General features: G+C 48.2%; 1 protein-coding gene across 5 annotated transcripts in view; it reads right to left on the bottom strand.

Annotated features, from left to right (window-relative positions):
• Positions 1-1952: 1952 nt before the first annotated feature.
• The window catches only part of GIGYF2 (GRB10 interacting GYF protein 2), a 2415541-nt gene continuing 2389587 nt past the window's right edge, over positions 1953-27906 (bottom strand). For all 5 annotated transcript variants that reach the window (XM_069617902.1, XM_069617899.1, XM_069617900.1 and 2 more), the window contains one exon: positions 1953-4611. In XM_069617902.1, the coding sequence (XP_069474003.1) occupies positions 4544-4611 (68 nt within the window). In that variant the 3' untranslated portion in view covers positions 1953-4543. The remainder of the gene's footprint in view (positions 4612-27906) is intronic.

Raw genomic sequence — 27906 nt, forward strand, 5'->3', positions numbered from 1 at the left:
ACACACTGCAGATTTGGTCTTCAGGAACCACTCACCAATGGGCTACAGAACTCCCCCTGCCCAGCAAGGACACACTATGGAAAGAGATTGGTGAACGATTCAGTACAAGTAAAACAATGAAGGGGCTCCTATCAGGGCCACAACCCACGGCCTTTGCTCCAATATGTGTAAGAGGCTAAGGTCAAAGTCATTATAAGAACGGACTACCAAACTTTCAGAAGAAAAAAAATAGTACACTCCTCTGCATCCTTTTTCTCTGACGCTCTACCAAGGGGATGGGACAATTGGAGAAGATGTAGTCAGAGCCCACCCGTAGGTAGGTGCCTGCACCACCAAGATAGCTATGGTGGGTGAGGGAACAAAAACAATGGGTCAGCTGGTGCCGGTCGTTGTTTCTTAGAGAATGCCTAGTAGATGGTAATAACAAAATCAGGCTTCTAAAATTTAGCCATCTAGAGCGCCATCAACGCCTTGCCAATGAGACTGCTTGCATTCCCGACTGCTTTGATCAAATCCAGCAGAGGCGGTTTATAAGGGTTTTCTTCATCAAACTGCCCTGGGGGGCCAAATTCACCTAATGCTCTACAATACTAAAGATCAAAAAGGTATAGCCCTGTGTCAGGCATAGAAAAAAGGGACTGAGTTAGCTTATCTGCCTGAAAGTCACACCAGGCTGCTAGCCCCAGAACCAAAACGATGAGGCACTATTAACGTCATCGGCTCTGCTAAAAGCACTAGCAAATAGGATGTCGATATTAAGGTCAGCACTTGAGCCGTAGGCACTGCTGGCTCCACTAGCACTGTACTTTGACAGTGTCTTTAGACACGAGTTGGCAAGTGTTACCATTGTCTGCCTCGCCTAACAGTCGGAAACAATTGGTTCAACAACTAGTAAATTGAAGGATGACCTTTTCTGTTTGAACATCTTCAACAAGCCTGCTCTGAGTGACTCTCCATCTTCAAAGTGGAGGAAATTAGAAGTTGGGAAATTAGGTCTAACCCTCACCTTTACAAGTGGTGGGGTAGTCTGCCTCAGTACTCGTAAGGTCCCTGGAAATGTGACATTGCTTCAGAGATGAGTGACGAGTATGGTACAGGAAAAAGAGGACTCACTCTGAGAGCTTGAGTGCTGCTGCTTTTTTTTTCTCTTTTTTCTTTCTCCCCCTGTTCCAAAGCAAAGAGCTCTATGTGGGTCTTGCATGCGGTGGCCGTCTCTTGAGTAAGTTTCGTTGGAGTGTTTTTTGCTCCAGGCCAGACAAACCCTGGCCAAATGCATCTTAAGGGCCTTCACTTTGATAGACTGAGGGGAGCCACAATCCTCTGTATTGTGCTCCTGTCCAAAGTACTTCTCATAGCAAAGGTGCTTGTTGGAAATATCCACCTACCCCCACAGTTCTTGCAGGGCTTAAAGTATTACTTGGCAGAAGAGACATGATGCAGTATCCAAGAAATGCAAGTGGGTAGACCTAAAGCTATCTGCTACTGCATCAATAAGGGAGTGTAGTCAGAGGTCTCATTTAAGGGTGCTTATGTGCAGAGGACATCACGTCCGGTTCAAGCAGTGCTACTGACAAAATAAATGAGTCAGCAGGGGCTGCATGATGCAAACTAGTACCTTTGAGAAAATCTTTACAAACCAGTCTGAGCCTGGATGCCGCTGTAACAGATGAGAAATCTGTAGGAGGAATCTATCTACTAAAAAGGACATTCTGTGCATAACAGTTTTGCTGGCCTTTTCAGGCTGGGAAGAAAACAGTAATTTTCTGTTTCACATCCTTAAGGCTCTATCAAATGCTTCGAACAAACGAGCATATATTCTCCTTACCTGATTTTGCTGGGTAATTGTGGGTCCCAAAGAGCCAGAGGGCAGGATACAGGAAGAAGTAATTTGTTTGTCTAGTAGGTATGACAACCTAAAATGCATCAAATTAAGCATACACGTGACTCTCAGATCTAATACAACCAGCATTTATTCCAGGGCTGATATTGTTTTTTAACTGGCAAAAGTTCTGAGGTGTTTTACTTTTTGTAAACATAGAACAATTCTCTTCCACCCCCTCACCCTCCTTTGGAATTTACAGGAGTTGCAGGGAGAAAGGCCACTGTCCTTCCCTTACCTCCTGGCAAACGAGTCAAAAAACTATTTACATGTTTGCACTCTCTGTACAGTTTCTGTACATGTCGGAGGAAAGGGAGGGTTGTTCCACCTTAATGACACCCTCCCCCGAAAAAAATATACATATGTAATAAAACAGATGCAAAGCTAAGTGGTACATTCAGAAGGACTCCTACATATTTCTGCTTCAGTAAAGTGGTGTGGGGGTTGATGAAATGAAGAGAAATGTGATATACAGGAACAAACAGAACAAGACACTAGAGAAAGAAATAGACAGCAGAGAACTTAATTGGAAGGAAAAGGGGAGATTGAGAGCATAGTTGTGTTGTAGGGCAGCAGAGACGGAAGACAGAAGGGAGAGAAGGTGGACAGCAGATTTAATGTGAGGTGAAAAGTGAAGTAACTCATGGGGTTAATGAGCATCATGAACAGAAACTCGGGATGGAATAAAAGTGTGAATTTAAGTTGGTCTACATAAGGAGGATTTGGCAGTTGAAGGGGAGAGGGTGGAGTGGAAAGAAGCAAAGTGGCTATGAAAGTTGGAGAAGTATGGGTACATAATAAGGTGGAGAAAAAGGGATGATTAATAGAAACTGAATATTAGCATTGTGGACGAGTACAGATAAGGAGTGAAAGAAAAGAGGAGCGTCTAAAGCAAAAGTGAGTGTGCAGAGATGAATTGGCAAGATCAAGGAGATGAGTGAGTTAATGGATAAAAGAAGGTTTTAAGATAATAGAGGGAGGGATGAGTCAGATGGAGGGCAGCAGTTACAGAAAGGTGGCCAATGGAACTAAGGCATGGTGAGTGAGGAGCGACAGATGAATGGAAAAGTTGGGTAGAGGGTAGGAAGGATTCAATAAAAAGGGAGGTAGACCAAGAAATGGGTGCATGGTAAGAGAATGAGGGTGGGTGGAGCAAGAAAAGTAGGGGTATGTAAAAACGAGGGAAGAAAGGGGCAAGTACAGGGGGAAATATGTGACAGAAGAATGAACAAAGAAAACAAGATTGCAAAGAGGGGTCAGCAGAGAAATGGTGCGAATGAAAGGGGACAAATTCAGGGTAGATAATGAGCAGGCATACACAATGCTTTTTGAGGAAATGTAGAAAATGAAGAGGGTGGTGAGAGAAAAGGGATTTCAAGAAAAAAGAAAAAAAAGACAGGATATAGTGCAAGAAGGGAGTTTGTCTGAGTTAGAAAAGGATAAAGGAACCGTGGAATGTAGACAGATGAGTCAATGCAGATACAGTAAAAAGGAGTAGTGGGTATAGAATAGTTTAGTTGGGAAGTTTTAAATTGGTTAAGACTTGTGGGCCAAACAGCTTGAAAGAGATTAATGCATTATATACGAAGGGATAGAAAGTATGCATATGGGGGAAAGGGACAAAAGGAGAACATCGGGATGCAGGAGTCACTAAACTGATTAAGTGCATTTGTCAATTTTTTTGTGGGGAGAGGGTAGGATATAATTTAGTCTGATGGACTTTTATATACATCTTGAATTTGTACAAATAAAGCATAGATTAAGGAGTGAGAGAACCTCAGCAGTGAGAGGCAAAGCCTCTTATTAACTCCAAGGCCAGTTGCTGGGAAGCCGCTTCTTTAAGCCAGGTATGACCTGCTCTACGATTCCTAGATGGAAGCAGAGATTAAGGATACCTGTAAGAAGTAAAAGAAAGGGTTGGCCAGAGGTAGGGCAGTGTTAATTTCTTTCACCCAAAATTAAATTAAAATTTGAAAATAGCAGTCTCTTGAACGAGACTAAGGGGAGAGGAAAGCGGGGGCAGCAAAGCGGGATATCCTTCGCATGTCGGAGAAAAATGTACCCCTGTGCTGTCTCTGCAATAAGGCTGGAGTACACAGACTGCGAAACCGGGAGCCAGTAGGATAAAGTTCAGGCTTCTCTCCCCATTAAAGATGGACAACCTGCAGGGAAGGTCTGCACGCATCTCTCCACCCCCAACAGTCCCAACGAAATTGTGCCCCACCTCAAGTCTCCCATCACACAGCTTATCAAATGAAGCTCCTGGACCGAGGACGTTATCCCAGCCCCAGCTTTTCCTTTCTAGGGTCCATGTGGTATTGTGACCGAATCTGTTAACAATTTCCTTTCTTGCCACAGAGTTTAGTTCTGCTGATGACCAGAACATGCAGTCTGTTGTCAGGTCCTGGTTAGGTGGTGTAATGGATGATTGCTCTTCATGCACAGCTGCTTCTCATATGTTGAAATACCACCATGTTTCAGCCCCACGGAGGTACACAAAAATTCATCTTGCCACCCAAGTAGACAAGAGCAAGCGGCAAGATGCAGTCTTGGTGATGGCACAAAACTGTGGCTGTCATTGATGGTGATAAAGATGTTGCAATTCGAAAGTTGGGAAATTCTTTGTTAACAGAAGTGCGGAAAGCTGGGTGGGCGTGTACTCGCTTAGAGCTCCTCTAGCGTCTCAATCTCTCCCATGTTGAGTCGCTCAGATGAGGCATTAACAGAAAACCCTGTAAAGACACAAAAATGTAGTTTAGCATTCCAAACCATAATACCATGGGAGAAGGGAAGGAAATGAGCATGCTTAAAGAGGAGGAGGCACAGTTGTTGGAGAAGTGAGGCACACAGAGACATAAATTAACCAAACCCTAATTTAATTGTTGCCCAGTGCAATTTGCTCCTTAGTACTGTATGAAAGGTGATCAGAAGAAGCAAGGCTGGGTAATTCCACTCTCTCTGCGCTGATCAGTGCTCAAAATTAATCAAAAATAGGTCTGTACCTAGTATGAAAGCTGTTATCTTATGCAGCCCCAGGTACAGATAGGCACACCCCAAAGCCTTAACACTGTGAAACTAGATTGAAACACGTCACACAAGTAATCAGGCTAAATGCCTAAATCCTGCATTGAATGAAACAACTCACGTTGTGTGTTTAGAAAAGTGCATTAAATCATCAATGTGCCCAAAGTGCGATGCATGTTAAGACCCTAACAAAGTCTTTTTAAAAACAGGGCTTTAGAAATCGTTTAGACATAATGGTGATTTGTTAACATTCCCAACATGAATCCTAAATACACATAATGAGTAAGTTACCAATTGTTGAAACAAATCTTAGTCATGGACAATAGAAAAATGAAAACACCCAATTGCATCATGAACTTAATATAAATGAGAGTCAGAGGGGTTGTGAAGGGTATGGGCAAGGGAAGGAGTTATGTTGTATGGTGTGGAGAAAAATAAAAGATAAGTGACATGTCTAGGTATAACTACATCAAAGCAATTGTTAGTCAACAGTGACTAGTCAACTGGTCCCATGGATTGGGGCAGTGCACAACAGACATTGCACCCACCTTGTGTACAAATTGATATATATGGTCAATACATGTTGCATAAGAGCTGTATGTAGGGTCAAGTGCCCAAAACCTGAAAAAAACACAAAAGTATAAGTCCTAAAAAAGTCTTGCCAGAATTGCATGTGCTGCTCGTATCAGAAATACTGGATGATACAAGAATATATTAGGATACAGGATGGCAATCACGTGGTTAGAAGGATCTGCCATCCAAGTAATGCACACACAAATTGCTCTATCATTAACAATGGCTGCTTGTTAAAGCAGTGAAAACGTGTGTGAGTGCATATGTTGGAAATTACAAAATAAAGTGCCTATAGCCTTCATTTTAGTCGTACAAAAATAATGTTGTTCGCCAATGCGTGAATGGTTTGACCTCCATTAATAACGCACAACTTTCTTAAGCGTCTAGTAAAAAGAAGCTGCTTGGTAAAGACAGTACAGAAAGTACGGTGATCGTATATACGGTGAGGCTGCATCGCCGATGCTAGATGCAGCCTCAAAAAATGAACTCAAAGATTATAAGATAACACCACTACTTGAGCTTTTTTTAAGTTTGTCCCCCTGTAGGTGCAGGATAACAATGCCTGATGGCGTCCCACGGTCCGTTTAGATCGCTGGCCGGTATCAGTTTAGTCTTAATATTAGCAGCCATTACAGACATCAGGTGCATGCGTGCAACAGCATTACTCTATGACAGGCATTCCATCAACGCCATATTATGAGGGGTCGAGCTAAAGGGCCCTACTTGCACTGATAGTGCAATATTGCCACAAGAGTATACTGTCATTTCTATCCCTGTAGAATTATCCACAAAAGGTATACAAACATTGGATCAACACTATATTGGAAGAACACATTTTAAGAAGCACGATTGTCAACGCCTATTGTGATGCTGTTGACCATACTCCTAAATGAGGACTTAATTAAGAACTGAGTAACATGAGTTCAATATTAAGAGTATGGGCAATTTGAGTCTGCTGAATAGGTAGACCCATTGTCACTGGTCATCTGGTTAGATAAACAGTTCAGTTATTATAAATCAGACAAACGAATCAAAAGCAAATTAAACGGTCTAATCATTGGTGTTATGAGAAAGCATAAATAAGAATGGAAGACACTTATCAGGCTATGCAGCTTAGTCCTTAGATGTTCATCTTTGTACCTCGCTCCTCCATGGACATACAGGCATACTGTAAGAGGTATGAACTAACAAGCAGAAACAGTATCCTCGGATGACCCAATCGTCCAGGTAAGGGTAGACGTGGATCCCCTGCAGGCTCAGCCGAGCCGCCACCAGTGCCAGGCACTTGGTGAAGACCCTTGGCGCTGACTGCAAACCGAAGGGCAGTGCCTTGAACTGATAGTGCCGCCCTTGGACCACGAAGTGCCGAAACTTTGGATGTCCTTTGTGTATGGGGATGTGGAAGTAGGCATCCTCCCCAAGTCCAGCAACAACAGCAAGTCGCCTTCCTCCAGTTGTCCCAGCACGTTTTGGAGGCCGACCATCCGGAACTTCTGGGATTTTATGAATTTGAGGCGGCAGAGGTCTAGAATGGGCCGCCAGCTGCCGGTCTTCTTTCCGACGAGGAAATACTGCGAGTATACTCCGGAGCCTCTTTGGGACAAGTTCTATCGCGCCCTTCTTCAGCATTGCTCGTACCTCCAGAAGCAGCTGTGGAATGTGGTTTTCCTTCCTGGCCACTGGTTGAAAATGGGGCCACTTCTTTTGGAACTCCAGAGTGTGTCCATGGGCCAGGGCATCCAGCACCCAACGGTCGGTAGAGATGGACTTCCACGCGTCGACGAAGTTCGCCAGCTAGCCTCCCACTGGGGTGCTCGGGTGGGGGCCCGACGTCACGGCCAGTTCAGTCTTGCTTCGCCGAGGCCTTGCCACCTTGGGCCCCTAGTCGACGGTGTGCACCGGCCTTGTTGCGCCCTCTGTAGACTTCCTGCGACGAAGAGCGGGCTGCCTGGCGGTACGAGGAGCTGCCGCCGAATCCTTTGGAGGCACCTTGATACTTGCCTCCGGAGGTCCAAAATGACGGCCGTTGCTGATGGAGAGCGCCCAAGGCCCAGGCCATCTCAGTGTCCGCCTTGATGGCCTGCAGTGACTCGTCCACTGCCTTGCTGAACATGTTGTTCCTGTCGAAAGGCATATCCAGTACCCTGGTCTGCACGTCCTAACGGAAGTCAGCGGCCCTGAGCCAACAGCGCTGGCAAAGGCAAACGCTGTTGCCCATCTGGCGAAAACCGGTGTTGGTGATGTCCGTGGCCACCGTGATGGCGTGGTCCGATGCCACCTCGCCTCCCTGCAGGATTTCAAGAGCTTCCGCCCTCTTGTCTGGGAGGAAGTCCAGGAGGGGAGCGATAAACCACAACTCCCTGTCGTAGCGGGCCACAATCGCAAGGGCGTTGGCCGCCTTGATGGTCGTCGCTGCCGAAGAAATGACCCGTCGCCCCATGGCGTCCACCTTCTTTCCCTTGCCATCCGGTGGGGAAGAGGCAGTTGATGCCGTCGCCCCTGCCGATTTCTTCTTGGCCGCCGCGGAGACCACCAAATCCAGTGACAGCTACTACTTCTCGTACCGTTCCCTCTTCGCAGGGGCCATGGACTGGTTCTTTAGAAGGGACAGTCCTCATCCAGTAACGGGACTGACAGGACGGTCTTCCTCTTGGCATCCCGTCGTTGGTAGAGGAACCCCTCCTTCTACTGCTCTTCGGGGCACAGCTGGAACAACTCTGATGCCCTGGCAATCGTGGTGTCAAAGGAGCCAATTTCATCTGGAGGGGAAGCCCGCGGAAGGGGTGATATGGGAGATATGTTCCGTCGTCACCACCATCGTCCGTCCCTTTCATCGCCATCTCATCCCTCAGTGGAGGGGATGGATGCGAAGGATGCGAAGGATGGAAGGGTCGGGGAAGATGCACTCTCCTCCGCTTAGGTGTAGGACTCCGACAGTCCAGGCGCCGCTGGCTCGTCCACCGGAGGCAAGGGTAGCCTCACCCTTATCTAGGTGTACCGGGTTTGCAGTGCCAGCAAAATGTCATCCTGCCTGTCCGTAGGAGGTGGCATTGTTTGCGACGGGAGCACCGGCGTGGTGTCCGGTTCCTCGATCTGCCACTCTTTGGCAGCTGCACCCTTGCTCTCCACGTCCGCCTCGTCGGGATCCTTTGTCCAGGGTTTCCTTGATGACAGGCAGCTCGTCCTTGGAAGAGGTATCTGAGTCCATTAGGACTACCTGACCCCCCCCTCTTTCTCATCCCGGGGGTCTTTTCGATAGGCTGGAAAGACTATTCCCTCCGGGATGGCAGGGAAACTCTATGCCTGGAGGTCGTCTCCACTGGGGTCGCCTCCGCAGGCTTCGCCAGGGCCGCCACGACTACCTCAATCGAGATCTTAGCCGGGTGAATCTGGGCCTTCACGACCATGGGCGCGTCTGAGGCCTTCACCGTGGGGGGAGGGTCACTGCCTCTCTCCCCCTTGGCTTTCTCTGTTGGGACCTGTCGGGGCTTCTCCCGAAGCTTACCCGGGTTCTACGACTTCCTTTTCACCGAGCCGGAGCGTTGGCTCATGGTTGACGGCGTCCGTGGCATCGGTCATGTCCACGCGGGGTAGGCCTCAAAGATCTTCCGGAATCCTCCAAGAAGTGAAATGTGACGAAAAATCACCCTTGAGGGGAGTAGAAATTTCCAAAACGAGTCCCCGTTAATCGGAAGATGAAACGGTGGAGCTTGAGGCTCGATTTGACCGAAAAATAAAGAGTAAACTCTTTGGAAAAACGCAACATGCAGTAAAGGCTCAAGAGCTAAAGCACGAAGACTCCCAACACTTGAACGTGCTGTAAAAATCTGAAGATGGCTGCCACAGGAGGGCCTTAGGTAGAGGGCAATCATTGGCTGGGGGCAGTATGACCCAGGGACTAGTGATTGGTTATTAGTAGAAAGACAGTTCAGAAACGAAACTGATTTTTTCTTTTACCGAGGATTCCCAGCCTGACGACGGGGAATATTCATGAGCATGTAAATCCATACCAGACCCCATGCTGGAGAAATACATATGTGGTTGCAGATGCAAACAATGGCATACACCACATATTTAGAGTGGAAATTGATTGAATCAGTAATGTTGATTGTTTTCCCATGAGGGTCAATTCATCTTTGTGTGTCAATGTGCGCATACCTGCACAGTCTGCAGGTGCCACACTTTCAAAATCCCCGACGCTGTAGTTGTAGCAATGTCACTGGTTGATCAGTGTAGGTACTCCTCAGAAAAGATGGACTGAGCGTGCTTCTTAAGCGTCGGTGCTCTTGTGTGGATAATTTTCAGGGTTTTGTCAAGCTGGCTGCAAAGATCCTTGACTAGCAGCAAGAGGTGCCAATGTTTTTTGAGAATCTTATACATCCAATGGCTGTCCTTGCAGTATGATGTCAAGAATCTAATGCTTGGTATGCCGTGGGTTGGTTGTTTTGGGTTTAGCAACTAAGGCGTTGTCTCTCGCCAGTCCTGAGGCTAGGTTGTGTGCTTTGTCAATGCTCAGGTAGGGGCGCTCTGTTATATCTTTGATTGCATTTTTTGAGGCTGCATCTAGCATCGGTGATGCAGCCTCACCGTATATACGATCACTGTACTTTAGCTTCTTGTTACTAGATGCTTACGAAAGTTGTGCATTATTAATGGAGGTCAAAATATTCAAGCATCGGTAACATTTTTGTAGGACTAAAATGAAGGCTATAGGCACTTTATTTTGTAATACCCAGCATATGCACTCGCACACGTTGTCACTGCTTTAACAAGCAGCCGTTGTTAATGATAGAGTAATTCGGGTCTGCATTACTTGGATGGCAGATACTTCAATACATGCGATTGCCATCCTGTAGCCTAATTTAGTCTTGTATCATCAAGCATTTCTCTGACAAGGGCAGCACTTGCAATTCTGGCAAGACTTTTTTTTAGGATTTATACTTTTTTTGTTTTTTTTCTCCAGGTTTTGGGCACTTGACCCTACATACAGCTCTTATGCACAATGACCATATACATTAATTTGTACATGAGGCGAGTGCAATGTCTGTCTTGTGCAGTGCCCCAATCCATGGGAACAGTTGACTATTCACTGTCGACTAGTAATTGCTTTTATATAGTTATACCTAGACATGTCACTCAACTCTTATTTTTCTTCACACCATCCTACACAACTCCCTCCCTTTCCCATCCCCTCTCAATCCCTCCGACTCAATTTTATTACATTCATGATGCAATTGGGTATTTTCCTATTTCTATTGTCTATGACCATGATTTGTTTCAACAATTGGTAACTTACTCTTTATGTGTATTTTGATTCATGTTGGAATGTTAACAAATCAATGTTTGTCACCATAATATCTTAATGATTTCTAGTGCCCAGTTTTGAAAAAGAGCTTGTTGGGGTCGAAACACTTGTCACACTTTGACATGTTAAGTCATTCATAACACGCCTGTACACAAGTGATGAAAGTGCCAAGGGCGAGGTATCTCATCATTGGGATCACCTCCCTGTTGCCAAGGACGAGATACCTCATCCTTGGCACTTAAGGGGTTGATGAAACAGAAAATGTTAGAAGGTATTGAATGGTGAAATACCAAAATCCCCAAAAAAGGCCTTGGAACTGGGGGGTGGGGGGAGAACCCATGGCAGTTAAAAGGTTAAATGCACTTTTCTGAACACACACTGAGTTGTTTCATTGAAAGCAGAATTTAGGCATTTAGCCCGATTACTTGGGTGACATGACCAGCGCCAATCCAGGATACCAGATTCAACATGTATGAAATGTGGGTGCTAGTTAAATTGCATGAATTGTGTGCTCTAATAGTATCACTTTTCTTCGCACCCAGATATACTAAACGCAGACCCCTTGGATACAGCAAATTAAAATATCTTCCTAGAGACAAACAGAACTCTGCATATTTACAACAACGTTGCATGCTTTCTCCCCAGCCAAAACATTCTAGCACCACGGGAGAAACAGTGCTTCCATCCGAACATCAACGTCCCTATGCACTTGTCAGAGACCACCTAGAAAAAGACCTGGATACTTCTGAACTGCACACATCAACCAAGCTACCTTTTATTTTCCCTCTATCCCCACTAACCTAACCCACATCCCCCTTTCATATCTACCAGAGCACCTGGAGGTCCTGCATACTCACCAGAAAATGTTATAAATCCCAGTAACACAAATTCTCTGAGGTTGTACCATCAACATATAAAGCATTATCTTCAGTTCTAAAATGCCCTTTAGTATTTAAACCAACTTGCTTTGCATTTGTTCAACGCGTTTCACAGCGATCGAAAACACACATTACATTCACAGATTGTAACCATTCAGAGTACGTTAGCATAGTTATTACACAAGTGGGATTCAGAGTATTGGGGTTAGACCGATGCCATTCATGTGGTGTTCTACCTAACAAGCAGAGAGTAGGACCACAGATTTGTATTAACACTTTATGCACAAGCTGTGAAATGCAAGGCAAAACTATATATTAGTTAGCTGATTCTGGTTGGGCAGATATTTATGCTCGAATGACCACCCACTTATCTTTAGACCTATTAGTAGGGACAATAAACAACTTCTTGGCCACTGCAATAAACTAAATGCTTCAGTTAAATGTTGAGCATAAGGGGATGGCCCTTAAAACATTTCACTGCAACCCTATCCCTAGGCAACAGGGATGCTAAGCAGAACAGACTTACTGTTTTGAAAGAAGACCAAGGAGCCAGGTTTCGGGCATCACTAGGGTTTCTGCTCCAAGCATCACCCAGATGGTCCTGCACTACCCAAAAGTCATGCACCCTCGGGTGGTCCTATGCTACGTGGATGAAATTCACTGCAGGGTGTCCACACCTTGGTCTGGTATATCTGTAGATGTTGTGCAGTTTTATCAGAGTGTGAGTTTTTGCAGGAATGTAAAATACAAAGGTTTGTATGGATGATTGAGAGACAAATTACTTGCCTGAAGAATGTGAGAAAACAATCAGACATATATCCAGATCTTCTTCCCTTTGCTAATTGAGCCGAAAAAACAAGTCTATTCCTTTGAGTGAGCCTATGCTACGATACCATATGTACATGACTTGGAGGAGCTGTGACTTTTTTTTATAGGGTCAATGTCTGAGGTTCCGGGGGAAATCCAGGATGTGGTCAGCCATAACTTTAAGCAATCTAAAATAATATAGAATTGTCACAGTGCTGAAGTTCACTTTGAGCTTCAGTTGTTTTAAAGTGTGTAATGTACCAACAACAAATATGTTGCTCATATTTGTAATACAAAGACTCTTGTAATGTCAAACACTTCCTCAAATGTGAAGTCTAGTTACTATGATGGAAAAGCAGGCGTGTACGGCATATGTCGCCTCTGATGTCTAGTAAAAATGTGCATTGTCAACCATTAAATGAGAGTATTTTGAAGCTCCACCCTTGGGTATCTGTCCCGTCCGCACAGTAGAGATTCCAGTTTATCCAGGTATACTGTGGGTCATTCTACGATTACACGTAGATGGCCCACAGTGTACAACCAAGCTGCATATTGCGCCTGTGCAACATGGAAGTATATTTTGATATGCAGAACCAAAAGGGAAACTTCATCATATGAAGAAGAAGGGTTATGAAATGAAATTCTAGGGGAGTAGCTGCCAGCGTCGGGTGTAACAGTGCTGCCTCACCTGACTTGAGAGGGGATTGAGAGGCACAATGGGAAAGTTGCTATGCAGTAACAACTTTGATGAGCAGGATTTGCCCAATAATGGAGAACAGCAACTAATTCCATGTATTAATTTTGGATCCTGTCCAAGTCAGTGTGTGAACGTAATTATCTTTGAAAAATGTTCCTTTATCTGTGAAGACCATAGAACCCAAATACTGAAGGAATCTGTTGGACCAACAAAAGCAATAATGCTTGCCAAATAGTTACGGAGATTAGAGAAAGAAACTCATAATTCTTCCAGTACAGATAGCACATACTTGATATCAGTAACTATGAAATGCAAGATTTCGGCAGGATGTTTCATATATAACAAGGAAGCACCTGCGTATAAAAATAATGATGGTCTTGTTAACGTAAACATATTTCCCCTGTTTATGTTTGTCTCCATGTGGAAGCAGGCTAATGGTTAACCTGCAATTGCAAATAAGAACAAATTACTTACATTTCGGGAAAGTTCTGATAGATTAGATCTTCCTCCCGCCCACAGTTCCCTCATCTTAGACATATCTTCTCCAGCGAACATATTATTCAGTATTTTTCACCACCAAGGAACATAATGCTGCTCTATGTCACTCTTTGTGGACTTATCCTAAAGTCCACTTCGGAGGGAGACTTTATAAAACTATCCCAATGGTATATAGATCCCCAACTCTTAGTATCACTCTGTACTACTCATGGAACCTTGGTAGAGTGGCAGAGCAGGCAGGCTTATCATAAGAGGAAGATGTGAGCTGTAGGTAAGTACACTGAACCTAGTTAGAAATGCAATTCAAAGAAACACACAAAAAATCTATATAAAATAGATATTTATTATATGAACACAATATTTTAAAATACTTGGCATATTAAACCAAAACACAAATGAATACTTGTAGATACTTTTCAAAGGCCACTGCTTAGTTTGTAGTGGCTTGCAGTTACAATTGTTAGATATTTGATTTTACACTGACAGTTCTACCTTATTATCGGTAATAACGCACACTTATGCACACACAAAGATATTGTATTTATTTAGCAAAACCACAAAAGATCAAGTCTTTTTTGGGAGGCAAACAGTCGGTTAGTCAAACAGTAGCAGAGCTTAAAGTTCTAGAAGCAGTTTCAGTGCAAATTAACACTTTTAAAGCCCAAGTCGCAATCCTTGCTAAAAGGCAGTTCCGAGAGGGCTCAAAGTTTTCCAGAGCAGCAGAATAGCGAAAGTTCCTGAGGATACTTTCAGTCTCTAGGTAAGGATACTGATACTATAAGAACAACTCAACAGTGGCGATTCTGTTAAAGGACTCTTACCTCTGACACAAGCAGCAGCTTGGGTCAGAGGTAAGAGTGGACACACTGGACACCCCTACGTGCACTCCAACGCTCTGGAGTGACTTCTTGGATCAAGGGAAGCAATACCCTTTCTCCCCACAGTACCTTAGGTTTGAAGAAATGTTTGTGGCTGGATTCTCCTCAATGTGGCAGTGCTGGACCCGACCTCTGGATTCCTTGGTCTGGTGACGAAATGCACAACAATGGACGGGATCGCTCAGCAGCAGTCTCGAGGGAGGAACTCTGGCACGTATTTCATCAGCTTCTCTGGTCAGTCGGCTGTTTTGGGGCTTTTTCTGCAGCACCAACAAAGGACACAAGTCACCCGGTCAAACTTGTTTGATTCCTCGAGTCCTGCACTCTGGTGAGGGGACTTGGACGAGTCTGATTGTGTCTATGGAGGTTCACGTGGAGCTCAGCAAAGACTTGGACGGATTCTACCTTGGTAATACGATGCATTACAATTGGGCCAGAACTCTCCTGGCATTCACAGTCTGCAGCTCTGGAACGCCAGAGTACCCCGGGAGATGGCTCAGATTGTAGTTCGTCCCACGGCTTGTTGGTCCCACCAGCCAAAGGGAAGGAGGAGTCCTCTTCAGAGTTACTCTGTCACATAGAAAACGGGGTCAGGACAGTAGTGGACGCTTCACTGTGTTGCAAAGGGTCTGCAGGAGTCTCTGGCCATCTTCTTCGGTTACTTCAGTTTCCAGTGGTCGACTTGCCTTTCACCTCAGGAACCTCAATTTTATTCAATTTCAGCACACACTCCTCTGCAATCTCTCTCAGCCGTTTACAGAAAGGGCCAGGTGACTATCCAATTAGGACAGCCAGACCCTCAGTGGGAGCTGGTTCCATTCAGATACTCTGGCAGACAAAGAGCAGGGGAGTGAAAACCCCTCCCCCCACTTCCTGCCTGCCCAGACACATCGGACCCTAGGCAGGACACCCAATAGTTCCTGCCAAAGGCAAAACACACATGAACCTCCCCCTCCCAGAACGGTAGAAGAAGGGCTAAGAAAGAACAGCCATGCTAGAAATGGACGAAAAAAGAAAGGTGCCACCAAGTTTGTACTTAGGGGACCCTATTGTGACTGTGAATACGGTCTGCAGTAAAAAATAGCACAATAGTTGGTTGAACAAGGCCACTCCCACCAGCCATAACTAGAAGGTTGTCTGTGTGACTAAAAAGTCACATGAGAAGGGGAATGCCAAGTATGCCCTTGGCACTCCACATACGGTGGTGTGTGCCAATCTCTCAGTATATACAGTTTAAGAGAGAAACAATCCTTAAGAACAGTAGAAAGGAAGGATAAAGTAAGACTCTCAAAGGAGAACCCAAGGGGTTCCCAGCAACACTGCTCATAAGGAACTGTGTGCTGCAAAAGTTAAACACAGGTGCCTTAAGAGATATGAAAGAAAGTAGACTCCATAGAAAAAGTAAAACACAGAACAGAGTTCCAAAACGTAGAGCCAATAAGAACGAGTGGAAAAAGGCTCCACTCATTCAGGATAGAACGGAAAAGTTCCTCAAGTCCAGCAAAAAGTGCTAGGGGTCTCACTAGGAGAGGGGATGAAGCATCACAATGATACATCTCCCCAACAGTCGCCACCAATTGGCACTTATGTTGCTAAATAGAACTTTAAGAGCAGTATATATGGAGCCAACAGCTCTCCATGCCCTCAGTTCCACCTTCCTCCTTAGCACAGAGCACCAGAAGGGTCAGTAAACAGCAGCTAAACACCACTTAGCTAGAGAGGCAGGTTGGAAGGGTGATGGGGAACTTGCTGGAGAAAATAGTAATGCATGACGAAGAAAAATTATAGAGTTAAACACTTCGTTCCTCTAATGGATTCTTAACAACCTCAACTTGTTTTCATCCCAGATAGACTCCCAAAGGAGTACAGACCCAGAGAAGAGAGGAAAGCGAGAGACCACCATCAAACCCAGAAAACTAACATTACAAATCCAAAGCTAGCAACCTGACTGTTAAAATGGATTTCTCAAATCTGGCCTGGTGGACAGATTTCAGGAGGCCACCCTAGTTATAGTGAACAGGGGAACTCTGAGGTTAGCCAAACCCAATCAAGGTAAGTGTGAAGAATGGTCAAGGCTTAGTCTCAGTCGCGGTGAGTGGGGTCAGGGGCCCACAATCAGTCTACACAGTGAAATGCACAATGAATTTGCTTAGACAACTCCAAAAATACTATGTTTATTATAGGCCAAAAACACACTAGAAAAATGTATCAAGCAGGTAATATCACACGACAGTGCGGCGACTAAGTTGAGCATTGAGTTCCATAGGAAACCAAAAAAATGAATTGCTAATAACCTTTGACTCATACGACAGATTTGGCTGACATTTTTCAAACAGAATTGTACTCATGGAACGATCAGTTAAAAAATAAAAGTTATTAAGTAAAAAGAGGTGGTTTCGGCCTAGCCCCATTCAAATTTTACTCAAATTACAGCCAAAAGCGCTGGACGGAATTGGACCAGGTACGAAACAACGTGGGCACAAAGTGTTGCCTCAATTTCCGGGACCGGGTAATGGGTTATCGCGTCCAGTAGTTTTAAAAATATTTGATGGAGATGGGCGTGCCCTCTTCTCCCAAAATTATAGCTTTATCTCCCATGGTGCCTTGAAGCAGAGAGACTGACCGACTTTTCAGAAATTAAAACTTTAAAGACAGCAATTTTTTCCCAAAATTCTACTGCTAATAATTTGACTTGCTGGATGGATTTGGATGACATTTTCAAAACAAAGAACCAAACGTAAAATGAAAAAGTTATTAAGAAAACAAAACACCACAGTTTTCAGCCCATTCATTTTCCTTTAGAGAAAAAGTGCAGTTTTTGAACAACTGTAGCGTGAAACCTGCTTAGAAGATTTGGACAAAATAAGAAACTAGGGCACAAAGTGTTGACTTAAAATTCTTGACAGGTTTGGGGTAAATCCATCCAGTAGTTATTAAAATATTTGACAAAGAACGGGGTGACCCTGCGCCTTAAATCCTTTATATCGGTCTTGGTACTCTGCAGCAGAGGCCAACAAACTTTGACTTGCTGGATGGATTTAAAGGAGATTTTCAAAACCATGGGTTTGTCAAGGCCAACCCACCCCCGCAAAACTGGAAATGTTGAGAACAGTTCATCCAAAAATGAAAAGGTAGTCAAGAAAAGATAAAAACGCAGTTTTCAGATCAGATCCATTCGTTTTCCCATAGAGAAAAACAGCAGTTTTTGAACAGCCGCATCATGAAAACCTTTTAGAAGATTTGGACAAAATAAGAAGCAATATTGGCACAAAGAGTTGACTTCATTTCCTTGACCGGTTTGGGGTAAATCCATCCAGTAGTTTTTAAAATATACAACAGAAAATGGGGTGCCCCCGGCTCCTTAAAACCTTTATATCTGTCTTGGTGCTCTGCAGCTGAGAGGCTGAGAGGCGCTAATAACATTTCTGGGAGGCATCAGGGGTTATTTCGTCCAGTAGTTCCCAAAGAACAAGTTACTTATCTTACCTGGTAACGTTCTTTCAATCGGATGTTCCTCCGACATATTCCATATCTTTGACATTAATTACCACAGCTGTGCTGCTTCAGAAAACTTTTTGGCGTAGGCGTCCTGCGTCGATGACGTCGACACGCTGTCCCTCGAGGGCCTCTGTCGATGGTCGACGTCACCGGATGTTATATCTAGGATGCACGACGCCCGTAGCCTCAGTTGTAGTTTTTTCCCCAGAACGTGTGGCAGCAATCTCCTGCCAGTATGACTACAGAAAGCCTTACGGAAACGTAAACTGCAATTGCATAAGATATTCTGTAGAGGGGCAGGCAGGGAGGGTACGATGTGGAATACGTCAGAGGAGCATCCAATCGAAAGAACGTTACCAGGTAAGATAAGTAACTTGTTCTTCAAAGGGATTGTGTCCTCTGACGTATTCCACATCTTTGACAGACTCCCAAAGCAGTACCAACATATGGAGGTGGGAAAAGAATTTACAATTGCACCAATTTAGAAAGCCCAATCAAATTGCAGAATAGAGGACAGCCTTACCAAAGGCCAAATCCTGCCCATGGATGGAGTCCAAGGAATAATGTTTCACAAAAGTATGGACAGAGGTCCATGTGGCTGCTTCGCAAATATTGTGAATCGGAACACCCCTCTGTAGGGAAGTGGAGGAGGCCATACCCCTAGTAGAATGAGCCCGTAAGCCTACCAGAGGGTCCTTTCCCACCAATCGGTAACACTCACAAATCATCAAAATGATCCATCTGGATAAGGTCTGTTTGGAAACAGCCTGACCCAAACGCCTTCCAGCATAACCAATAAAGACCTGATCGTCCACTCTGACCCAGGACCTACGTGAGAGATAGAAACTCAAAGCTCTCCTAGGATCCAACCTATGGAGCCTCTCCTCTTCCTTAGCAGGATGTGGAGGAGGATAGAATGTTGGAAGAATTACCTTCTGACTCAGATGGAATTCCGACACAACCTTTGGAATAAAAGAAGCCCGCACCCTAAGGACAACCCCGTCCTTATGGAACACAGTGAAGGGTGGTTTGGCTGAAAGTGCCTGCAACTCACTCACTCACTCTGCGTGCGGAAGTAACCGCAACTAAAATACAGTTTCAAAGGACAACAGCCGCAATGGACAAGAATGTAAGGGCTCAAACGGAGCTCCCATTAGGAACTTTAAAACCAAATTCAAATCCCATCCCGGCACCTGGAAAGGCGACGGTGGAAACACATTAGTTAGTCCTTTTAGAAACGGAGAGATTAAAGGGATCTTATAATAAGAACATTCCACAGACGAGCGCTTAAATATGGACAGTGCCACCAGGCAACCCTTAATGGTACCTACTTGCAGGCCCTTGTGGGTTAAGGAATGAACAAGTTACTTACCTTTAACTAATGTTCTCCAGCATGGGTCTGGCATGGATTCACATGCTCATGATTATTCCCCGTTGTCAGGCCGGGAATGCTCGGTAAAGAAAGAAATCAGTATCAGTTTCGTTTCTGATCTGTCTTTTTCAGTAGTAACCAATCACTGGTCTTTGGGTCATACTGCCCCCAGCCAATGACTGCTCTCTCCCTATGCCCCGCCTCTGGCAGCAATCCTCAGATTTGGTAGCATGTAAAGTGGCAGTATGACCAAGGGAAGAGCCGCAGAGGGGTAGGAGGGAGGGTTTGCATGTGAATCCATGCCAGACCCATGCTGGAGAACAACAGTCTGGCATGGATTCACATGCTCATGAATATAAGAATACATAGGAGTACACACATGAACAACCACGGGAGGTGGCAAAGGCTCAACATTAAGCATTACATCAAAACTCAACATTAAGCATTTCTTACCTCCTCACCAGGCTCACCTTAAGTGAACGGGTTGCGCAGCACTGCTTGGCCGACCCTGGACTCCTCCCTGGAATCCCGGTCGACGCAGTAGAATCTCGTGAAGGTGTGCGTCGACCTCCACGTAGCAGTCGTGCAGATGTCCAGCAGGGGCACAACAGACAAGAACGCTGTGGTAGCAGCGATAGCTCTGGTCGAATGGGCTCACTGACGGCCGGGCAACGGTCGGTTTGCCAACCGATGACAGTGCATGATGCAGCCGAAGAGCCATCTGGAAATGGAAGCCTTCGAGAGAGCCTTCCCTTGGTTCACAAGTCCAAAGTTCACAAACAGCTGTGATGTCCTCTTAAAACTCTTTGTTTGGTCCACGTAGAACTTCAGCGCTCTAGCTACATCTAGCGAGTGCAAAGTCCTCTCAGCCGGCGATGAAGGCGACGAGAAAAAGACCGGTAACACCAAGGGCTCGTTGAGATGAAAGTCTGACAGCACCTTGGGCATGAAGGAGGGGTGCGTCCTCAACACTACCCTCGTATCATGAAAGGTCAGGTATGGAGGCTTGCAGGATAGCCCCTGGATCTCTCCCACGCGTCGTGCAGAGGTGATGGCCACCAGGAACGCTGTTTTCCACGACAGAAACTTCAACGGGCCGAATGCAACGGCTCAAATGGCGGACCCATGAGCCTGGTCAGCACCAAGTTGAGCTCCCACGCCGGGGCTGGTGCCTTCACCGGCAGGAATGATCGAAACAGTCCCTTCATAAATTCCTTAACCAGGCGATGAGACCACAGGGATGACCCCCCTGTAGTCCTGGTGTATCGGGAAATCGCTGCCAGGTGTATCTTGATTGAAGCGTGAGATAGTCCAGCTTTGGCTAGCGACAGTGGGTATGGCAACAGTTGAGGGGCCGTAATCCGCAGAGGGTTAATCTTCTGTGCCCGGCACCAGATAGAGAACCTCTTCCACTTATGTCCGTAGCACTTGAGAGTGGAGGACGTCCTGGCCTCCGCAAGAACCTCTCTGCAGTCGGCCGGGATATCGTACCCTCCAAACTCTAGTGCTGCAGGAGCCAGGTCTGCAAGTTCAGCGACTCTGGGTCGTGATGAAGAATGGCGCCTCCTTCTCTGGAGAGAAGATCTGCGTCCGTCGACAGCTTGACTGGTGGGGATGCTGACAAGTCCAGAAGGTCCGGGAACCAGATCTGTCTCGGCAACGCCGGTGCAACGAGGATCATTCTGCACCGGGACTTCTTGAGCTGGTTGATGAGTCGGAGCAGCAACAGCAACGGAGGGAACGCATATAGGAACAGGCCGTCCCAGGGGGAACGAGAAAGCATTGCCCATGCTCCTCGGTTGGGGAAACCTGCTGGTGCACCTCTGGCACTTGGAGTTTGTCGCCGTCGCAAACAGGTCGGTCTGGGGTTTGCCCCATCGCTGAAAGAGTCGGTCCACTTGGTCCTGGGGTAGTTCCCACTCGTGAAACGAGCGCAGCTCTCTGCTGAGTGAGTCAGCGATGGTGTTTTTTATCCCTGGCAGATGAAACGGCACCAGAAACATCCCTTGAGCAATGGCCCAATGCCACAGATCCTGGGCTTCCTTGTATAGGGCTGGGGACCTGGTTCCGCCCTGCTTCCGGATGTAAAACATTGTGGTGGTTTTGTCAGTGAAGATCCTCACTACCTTGCCCTTGAGGGACGGGAGAAAGGACCGGAGGGCCCAGAACACTGCCCGGAGCTCCAAGATGTTGATGTGGAGCGGCTTCTCCTCCGGGAGCCAAAGGCCTCTCGCGTGGAGATCTCCGGTGTGCGCTCCCCACCCCTCCAGGGAGGCATCCGTCGTCACAGTCACCTGGTGGGCGGCTCTGTTCCTGCCGTCAGATGAGCGCGGGTGCCCCACCACTGGATCACTCGACGGAAGGTCTCGTCGAGAGGGATCCTGTCTTCGAAGCTGCCTGTTGCTGTATCCAGCGGGCGTCGAGGAACTCCTGTAGAGGGAGCATCCGAAGCCTGCACAGGCGCACGAGATATATGCAAGAGGACATCATCCCGAGGAGGGACTTGATGGACCTCACCTTGGCCACGTCCGTGGCCAGCAGACGCTGCACCTTGCCTAGGATGGCCTTTGTCCTTTCCTCCGACGGTGAGGCCAGACGCGCCACTGTGTCTAGCTTGGCTCCCAGAAACAGTGCGAATTGCGAGGGGACCAGGTGGGACTTGGGGAAGTTGATGGAGAACCCCAGGTCTGTGAGTAGCTGGACGGTCTTCGCTGTGTGTTCCACGGCGAGCTCCCTTGTCCTTGCGCGGATGAGGGAATCGTCCAGGTAGGGGTATTGTGGATCCCCTGTAGGTGCAGCCGCGCCGCCACTGGAGCGAGGCACTTGGTGAAAAACCCTGGGTGCCGATTTCAGTCCGAACGGGAGGGCCTTGAACTGGTAGTGCCACCCTTGGACCACGAACCTGAGGAACTTTCGGTGTCCTTTTAAAATGGGGATGTGAAAGTATGCATCCTCCAAATCCAACGACGACAGGAAATCGCCCTCCTCCAGCTGTCCCAGCACGTGCTGGAGGGTGACCACCTGGAACTTCTGTGCCTTGATGTACTTGTTCAGTCGCCGCAGGTCCAGGATGGGTCGCCATCCTCCTGTCTTTCTTCTTTCTCACGAGGAAGTACTTGGAGTATACTCCGGAGCCTCTTCGGGACGAGCTCGATGGCACCTTTTTTGAGCATCGCCCTTGCCTCCAATAGCAGTTGAGGGACGTGATTTTCCTTCCTGACCAAGGGTGGAATGCGGGGGCACTTTTTTAGGAATTCGAGGACGTGCCCCTGGGCCAGGGTGTCCAGCACCTAACGGTCGGTGGAGATGGACTCCCACACACTGACTAACTTCGCCAGCCGGCCTCCCACCAGGGTGCTTCGGTGGGGGCCCGACACCACGGTCGGTTCAATCTTGCTCGGAGGACGCCTTGGCCTCCCTGGCGACGACGGCAGGGTCAACCCGACTTGCCTCGTCCTCTATAGGCTTCCTGCGACGAGGAGCGGGCCGCTTGGCGGTACGTAGAGGAGCCACCGCCGAATCCCTTGGAGACACCCTGCTTGCCTCTGGTGCTCCGAAAGGACGGCCTTCGTTGCCAGAGAACGCCTAGGGCCTTAGCTGTCTCCGTGTCCGCCTTGATGGCTTGGAGGGACTCATCCACTGTTTTCCCAAACAGATTGTTCCCGTCGAACGGCATTTCTAAAACCTTGGCTTGTATGTCCTGGTGGAAATCCATCGCCTTGAGCCACCCTCGTCGTCTAAGGCAAACGCTGTTGCGTAGCTGGCGGAAACCGGTGTCGGCAATGTCCGTTGCCATCGTTATGGCGTGGTCCGATGCCACCTCGCCTCCTTGCAAGATCTCCAGGGCCTCGGCCCTCTTGTCGTCCGGTAGGAAGTCCAACAGGGGGGCGATCTTGTACCATAACTCCCTGTTGTAGCGGGCCACGATCGCGAGGGCGTTGGCCGCCTTAATCGCTGTTGCCGCAGACGAGAACTCGTTGTCCCATTGCGTCCAGCTTCTTTCCTTCACCGTCCGGCGGGGAAGTTGACGTTGAGGCCGATGCGCGCCCCCCCAGCCCGCTTTCTTCTTGGCCGCCGTTGAGACGACCGAGTCGGGGGGATGGTTGTGCCTGAAGGCACAAAGGGGCCGCGTCGGGGACCCGGTACTTCTCGTACCGATCCCTCTTGGCAGGTGTCGTAAACGGGTTCTTGAGAAGGCCGAGACCCTCGTCCCAGATGTCATCCAGCAGAGGCACAGAGAGGACGGTTTTCCTCTTGGCCTCGCGCTGTTGGTAAAGGAAACCTTCCTTCTCCTCTTCGGGACAGAGCTGGAAAAGCTTGGATGCCCTGGTGATCATTGCATGGAAAGATCCAATCTCGTCGGGTGGGGAGGCTGGGCCTGGGGGCGATGGGAGCTCCGTCCCGTCGTCACCACCGTCGTCGTCGGTACCCATCGTGGCCATGTCCGTTCCCGTGTCATCCCCGGGGATGTGGGCAAAGGTTGATTAGGCCACGAGGGCTGAATGGATCTGTCTTCTCTTGTTTGGTGGGCTTCCCGCCAGGCCTGGCTCTGGCTCCTCCGTCGAGCCTGGTTCCGGTTCCTCCGTCGGTGGTAAGGGCAATTTCGTCCTTATCTCCAAACATAAGGATTGTATTGCCAATAAAATGGCTGCCGAGTTGTCCTGCGGCTCCAGAAGCGACGGGTGACTAGGACCCTCGCCGGTGCCGCCGTCGCTCTCGTCATCCCCTTCGTCGGGATCCCTCCCGTGGGAACGGGCCTCTTCGACGCCCTCTAAGACTTCTACCAGCTCCTCCTCGGATGCTGTGTTCGTGTCCACAATGGCCACCACCCCCCTTCTTTTTCCGCTGGGGTCTTCAAGGGGGTCTTTTCGATGGGTCTGAAAGAGGCTTCCCTCCGCGGAGGCAGGGAGACTCTGGGCCCCGAGGTCGCCTCCACAGGTGTAGCCTCCACAAACTGCGCCAGGGCCACCGCAACTTCCTCGATAGAGGCCTTGGCCGGGTGAATCAAGGCCTTTACCACTTTCTGTGGGCCTGTGGCCTTCACCTTGGGGGGGGAGGGTCACCGCCTTGCTCCCCCTCTGCTGGATCCTTCGAGCTCGACCGGGGCCTCTCCAGAAGCTTCGCCGGGTTCTCGGCCTTCCTCTTCCGTGAACCAGAGCGTTGGCTCGTGGTTGATGGCGCTGGAGAGGATGTGCCCTGCCTGGCAGCCGAGGAGCCTGACCGTTCGGTGCTCCCAGTGGCCGCGGACTCGCGGTGCTTTGCCTTCTGTTGGGTCCCCGTCGCCGCGGCGCCCTCACAGGACTTAGAAGACCGCTCAGACTTCTTCTTCTTCTCACCCGACAGGCTCTTTCCTTCAAGCCAGTTGGAGAGACGAAGGTGTCGGTCCTTGATGCTCCGTACCGACATGTTCCTGGAAAACGCACAGTCCTTCTCCACGTGCGTTTTGTCCCCATGAAGGCAGTAGAGACATTTAGAGTGCTCGTCCTTCTTGAACACATTCTGCAGCTGGCAAACCCTGAACAGCTTTCCGTGCGTCGAGCTTCCCTTCTCCTGGGCCATGTTTGGGTAGGCCGCAGAAACTCCTGGACTCCTCCAAGAAGCGTAACTCGACGAAATCTTCACCCTTGAGGGGCGTAGAAAAATTTGGTAATCGGATGTAGAGACAGTGAAGCTTGAGGCTCTATTTGACTGAAAAATTAGAAATTCTCTTTGAAAAAAGCACAAAAACGCAGCAAAAGCCCGAGAGCTAAACACAAGGACTCCCAACACTTGAGCGTGCGGTAAAAATCTGAGGATGGCTGCCAGAGGCGGGGCTAAGGGAGAGGGCAGTCATTGGCTGGGGGCAGTATGACCTGAGAAAGACAGATCAGAAACGAAACAGATACTGATTCTTTCTTTACCGAGGATTCCCGGCCTGACGACGGGGAATATCAATGAGCATGTGAATCCATGCCAGACCCCATGCTGGAGAAAGCAAAAAAGACAAAACCAAAGAAATGGAACATTGAAAAGGATCCACATTCTGTATCCTGCACCAGTCGCATAACTTTCTCCAACAGCAACCCTACAGAGTTTTCGTTGCGGGCCTTCTGGCCGAAAGCAACACCTCCGTCACGTCTTCGAGGAGGTCCCAATCCTTATACCTCAACCTTTCAGATAACAAGCGTGAAGGCTGAGGGACTTGACCTCTAGATGGAGAACCCAACCCCCCTTCCGTGAGAGCAGATCGTTAAGGTCCGGGTACCACGCTCTCGTGGCCCATGCCAGAGCAATGAGGATCATCCGGAAAACGAATCTCCGTAAACTCAGCAACAACTGCAGAAGTGGGAACGACCACTCCACTACGAATGCGTCCCCTAAGGCTCCTCTTGGAGGGAATTCCCGCGAGCAGAATCTTTCGCACTTCCGGTTGACACTGGTGGCTAAGAGATCCACTTGCAGGGTTCCCCAAAGGGCAAAGATCTCCAACAGAACTTCCTGAGCCAGCTCCCACTCGTGGGAGACCGTGCTCTGCCTGCTCAGAGCATCCACCGCCGCGTTTTCATCTCCCGCCAGATGAACTGCTGAGATCGAAATGTACTGCTGAATGGCCCAGAACCAGAGCTGCATCCCCTCCCTGCACAACGGGAGTGAACCTGCCCCCCTTTTTGTTGAGGTAGTGCATGGCCACTGTATTGTCCGTCATAATCAGGACCTTCTTCCCCCGTACGGATGGCAGAAAAGCCTTTAGGGCTAGCTTGACAGCCCGCAACTCTAACAGATTGATGTGGAGTCTGGACTCCGACAGAGACCAACGGCTGCTGGTCGTAAACTCGTTGGCATGAGCTCCCCAACCCGTGAGGGATGCGTCCGTCACGATCGTTATCTCCGGCCACGGTTGCCAAAATGGAGCACCCTTTATCAGATTACCTTTGACGGCCCACCATAGAAGATCCTTTGCGACCGAGGGCGGAATCTGAACAGTATCCGACATCCTGCCGGAGAACTGTGACCACTGCATCTTGAGAGCCCACTGCAAAGATCTCATCCGCAGCCTGGCCTCTGGCACCAGGAAAATGCAGGATGCCATGAGGCCGAGCAACCTCAAGAACTCTAACGCCAGGAGACTATGGGCACATTGAAATTTGTCCACCATCTGCAGATTGTGATGAGCCCTCGCCTGGGGAGGCGAACACTGCTTCGATGTACTGGAGCCGTTGGGTAGGTGTCAAATGGGACTTCTTTAAATTGAGGGAGAAGCCCAGCTTGTGAAGGGAATGGCAGGTTACGGACATATGATCTAGGGCTTGCTCGGGAGAGCACGCCCTGATCAACCAATCGTCCAGGTAGGGGTAGACGTGAATCCCCCCCCTTTCCTGAGATGCGCTGCCACCACCACCATTAGCTTGGTGAAGACCCTCGGGCGGAGGTCAATCCAAACGGCAGGACCCGAAAGTGAAAATGCAAGTCGCCAACCGCAAACCTCAGGTACTTCCTGTGCTTTGGATAAATCAGCACATGAAATTAAGCATCCTTGAGGTCTAGAGACACCAACCAATCTTGTAGTTGAAGGGCCTGGAGGACTTGAGAAAGAGTTAACATCTTGAACTTGTCCTTCCTGAGGAGCTTGTTCAGCCCACGCAAATCCATGATGGGTCTCAATCTCCAGCCTTTTTTCTGGGATCAAAAAATAGGGGGACTAACATCCCTTGTTCCTCTCTGCAACAGGCACCAGTTCTATGGTGCCTTTCTCCAGCAGGGATAAGATTTCTTGCGCAAGGAGCGGACCTGGACGCTTCAAAGAGAGCTTCCCTGGTGGATTGTCATGAGGCCTCTGCCGAACGGGGAGACAGTAGCCGTGGGTTATGATCTCCAGAACCCACACATCTGAAGTAAAGGCAGGCCATTCTCCAAGGTGCTGCGCAAGTCTGCCCCCAACCGGCGAACCATGGGACATGGCCTCATGACTGAGCGGACGCAGCTGCGGCAGTGCCTGATGGCAAAGAGGCAACTGCCCGAGCGGCTTTGGCACCTTGAGTATCTTGCTTTCCACCTCTGGTACTCCTACGGTGGCCCCTTTGACTGGCAGCTCCTCTCGATCTACCAAAGGAAGAGTAGTACCGATAGGAACCTCCCCTCCAGTGCTGTCCCCTAGGACAAAAAGGCAGAGGTTGTCGTTCTGCAGCGCTAAAGGACTTTGCTGCAGCTTTGGAGGTCTGTAACCTCTCAAGGCTCTCGTCAGCCTTGCTGCCAAAAAGATGGACACCATCAAAGGACATGTTGAGAAGCCGGGATTGCACATCAGGAGCAAACCCCGACTTCCACAACCACGCAAACCTGCATATCACGGTGCTCGCCGCCATGGACCGGCTGACACAGTCTGCCATATCCAGACCCGGCTCAACGGATTCACACATGGCATCCTTGCCGTCTTGCATGAGGGCTAGAAAACCATCCCGTTCCTCCCCTTCGGGAATATGCTCAGCCGCCAACGATACACAATTCCACAGAGTGTGAG

Source organism: Ambystoma mexicanum, chromosome 10 (assembly GCF_040938575.1).
Source record: "Ambystoma mexicanum isolate Mex_15411 chromosome 10, UKY_AmexF1_1, whole genome shotgun sequence".
NCBI classification, from domain to species: domain Eukaryota; kingdom Metazoa; phylum Chordata; class Amphibia; order Caudata; family Ambystomatidae; genus Ambystoma; species Ambystoma mexicanum.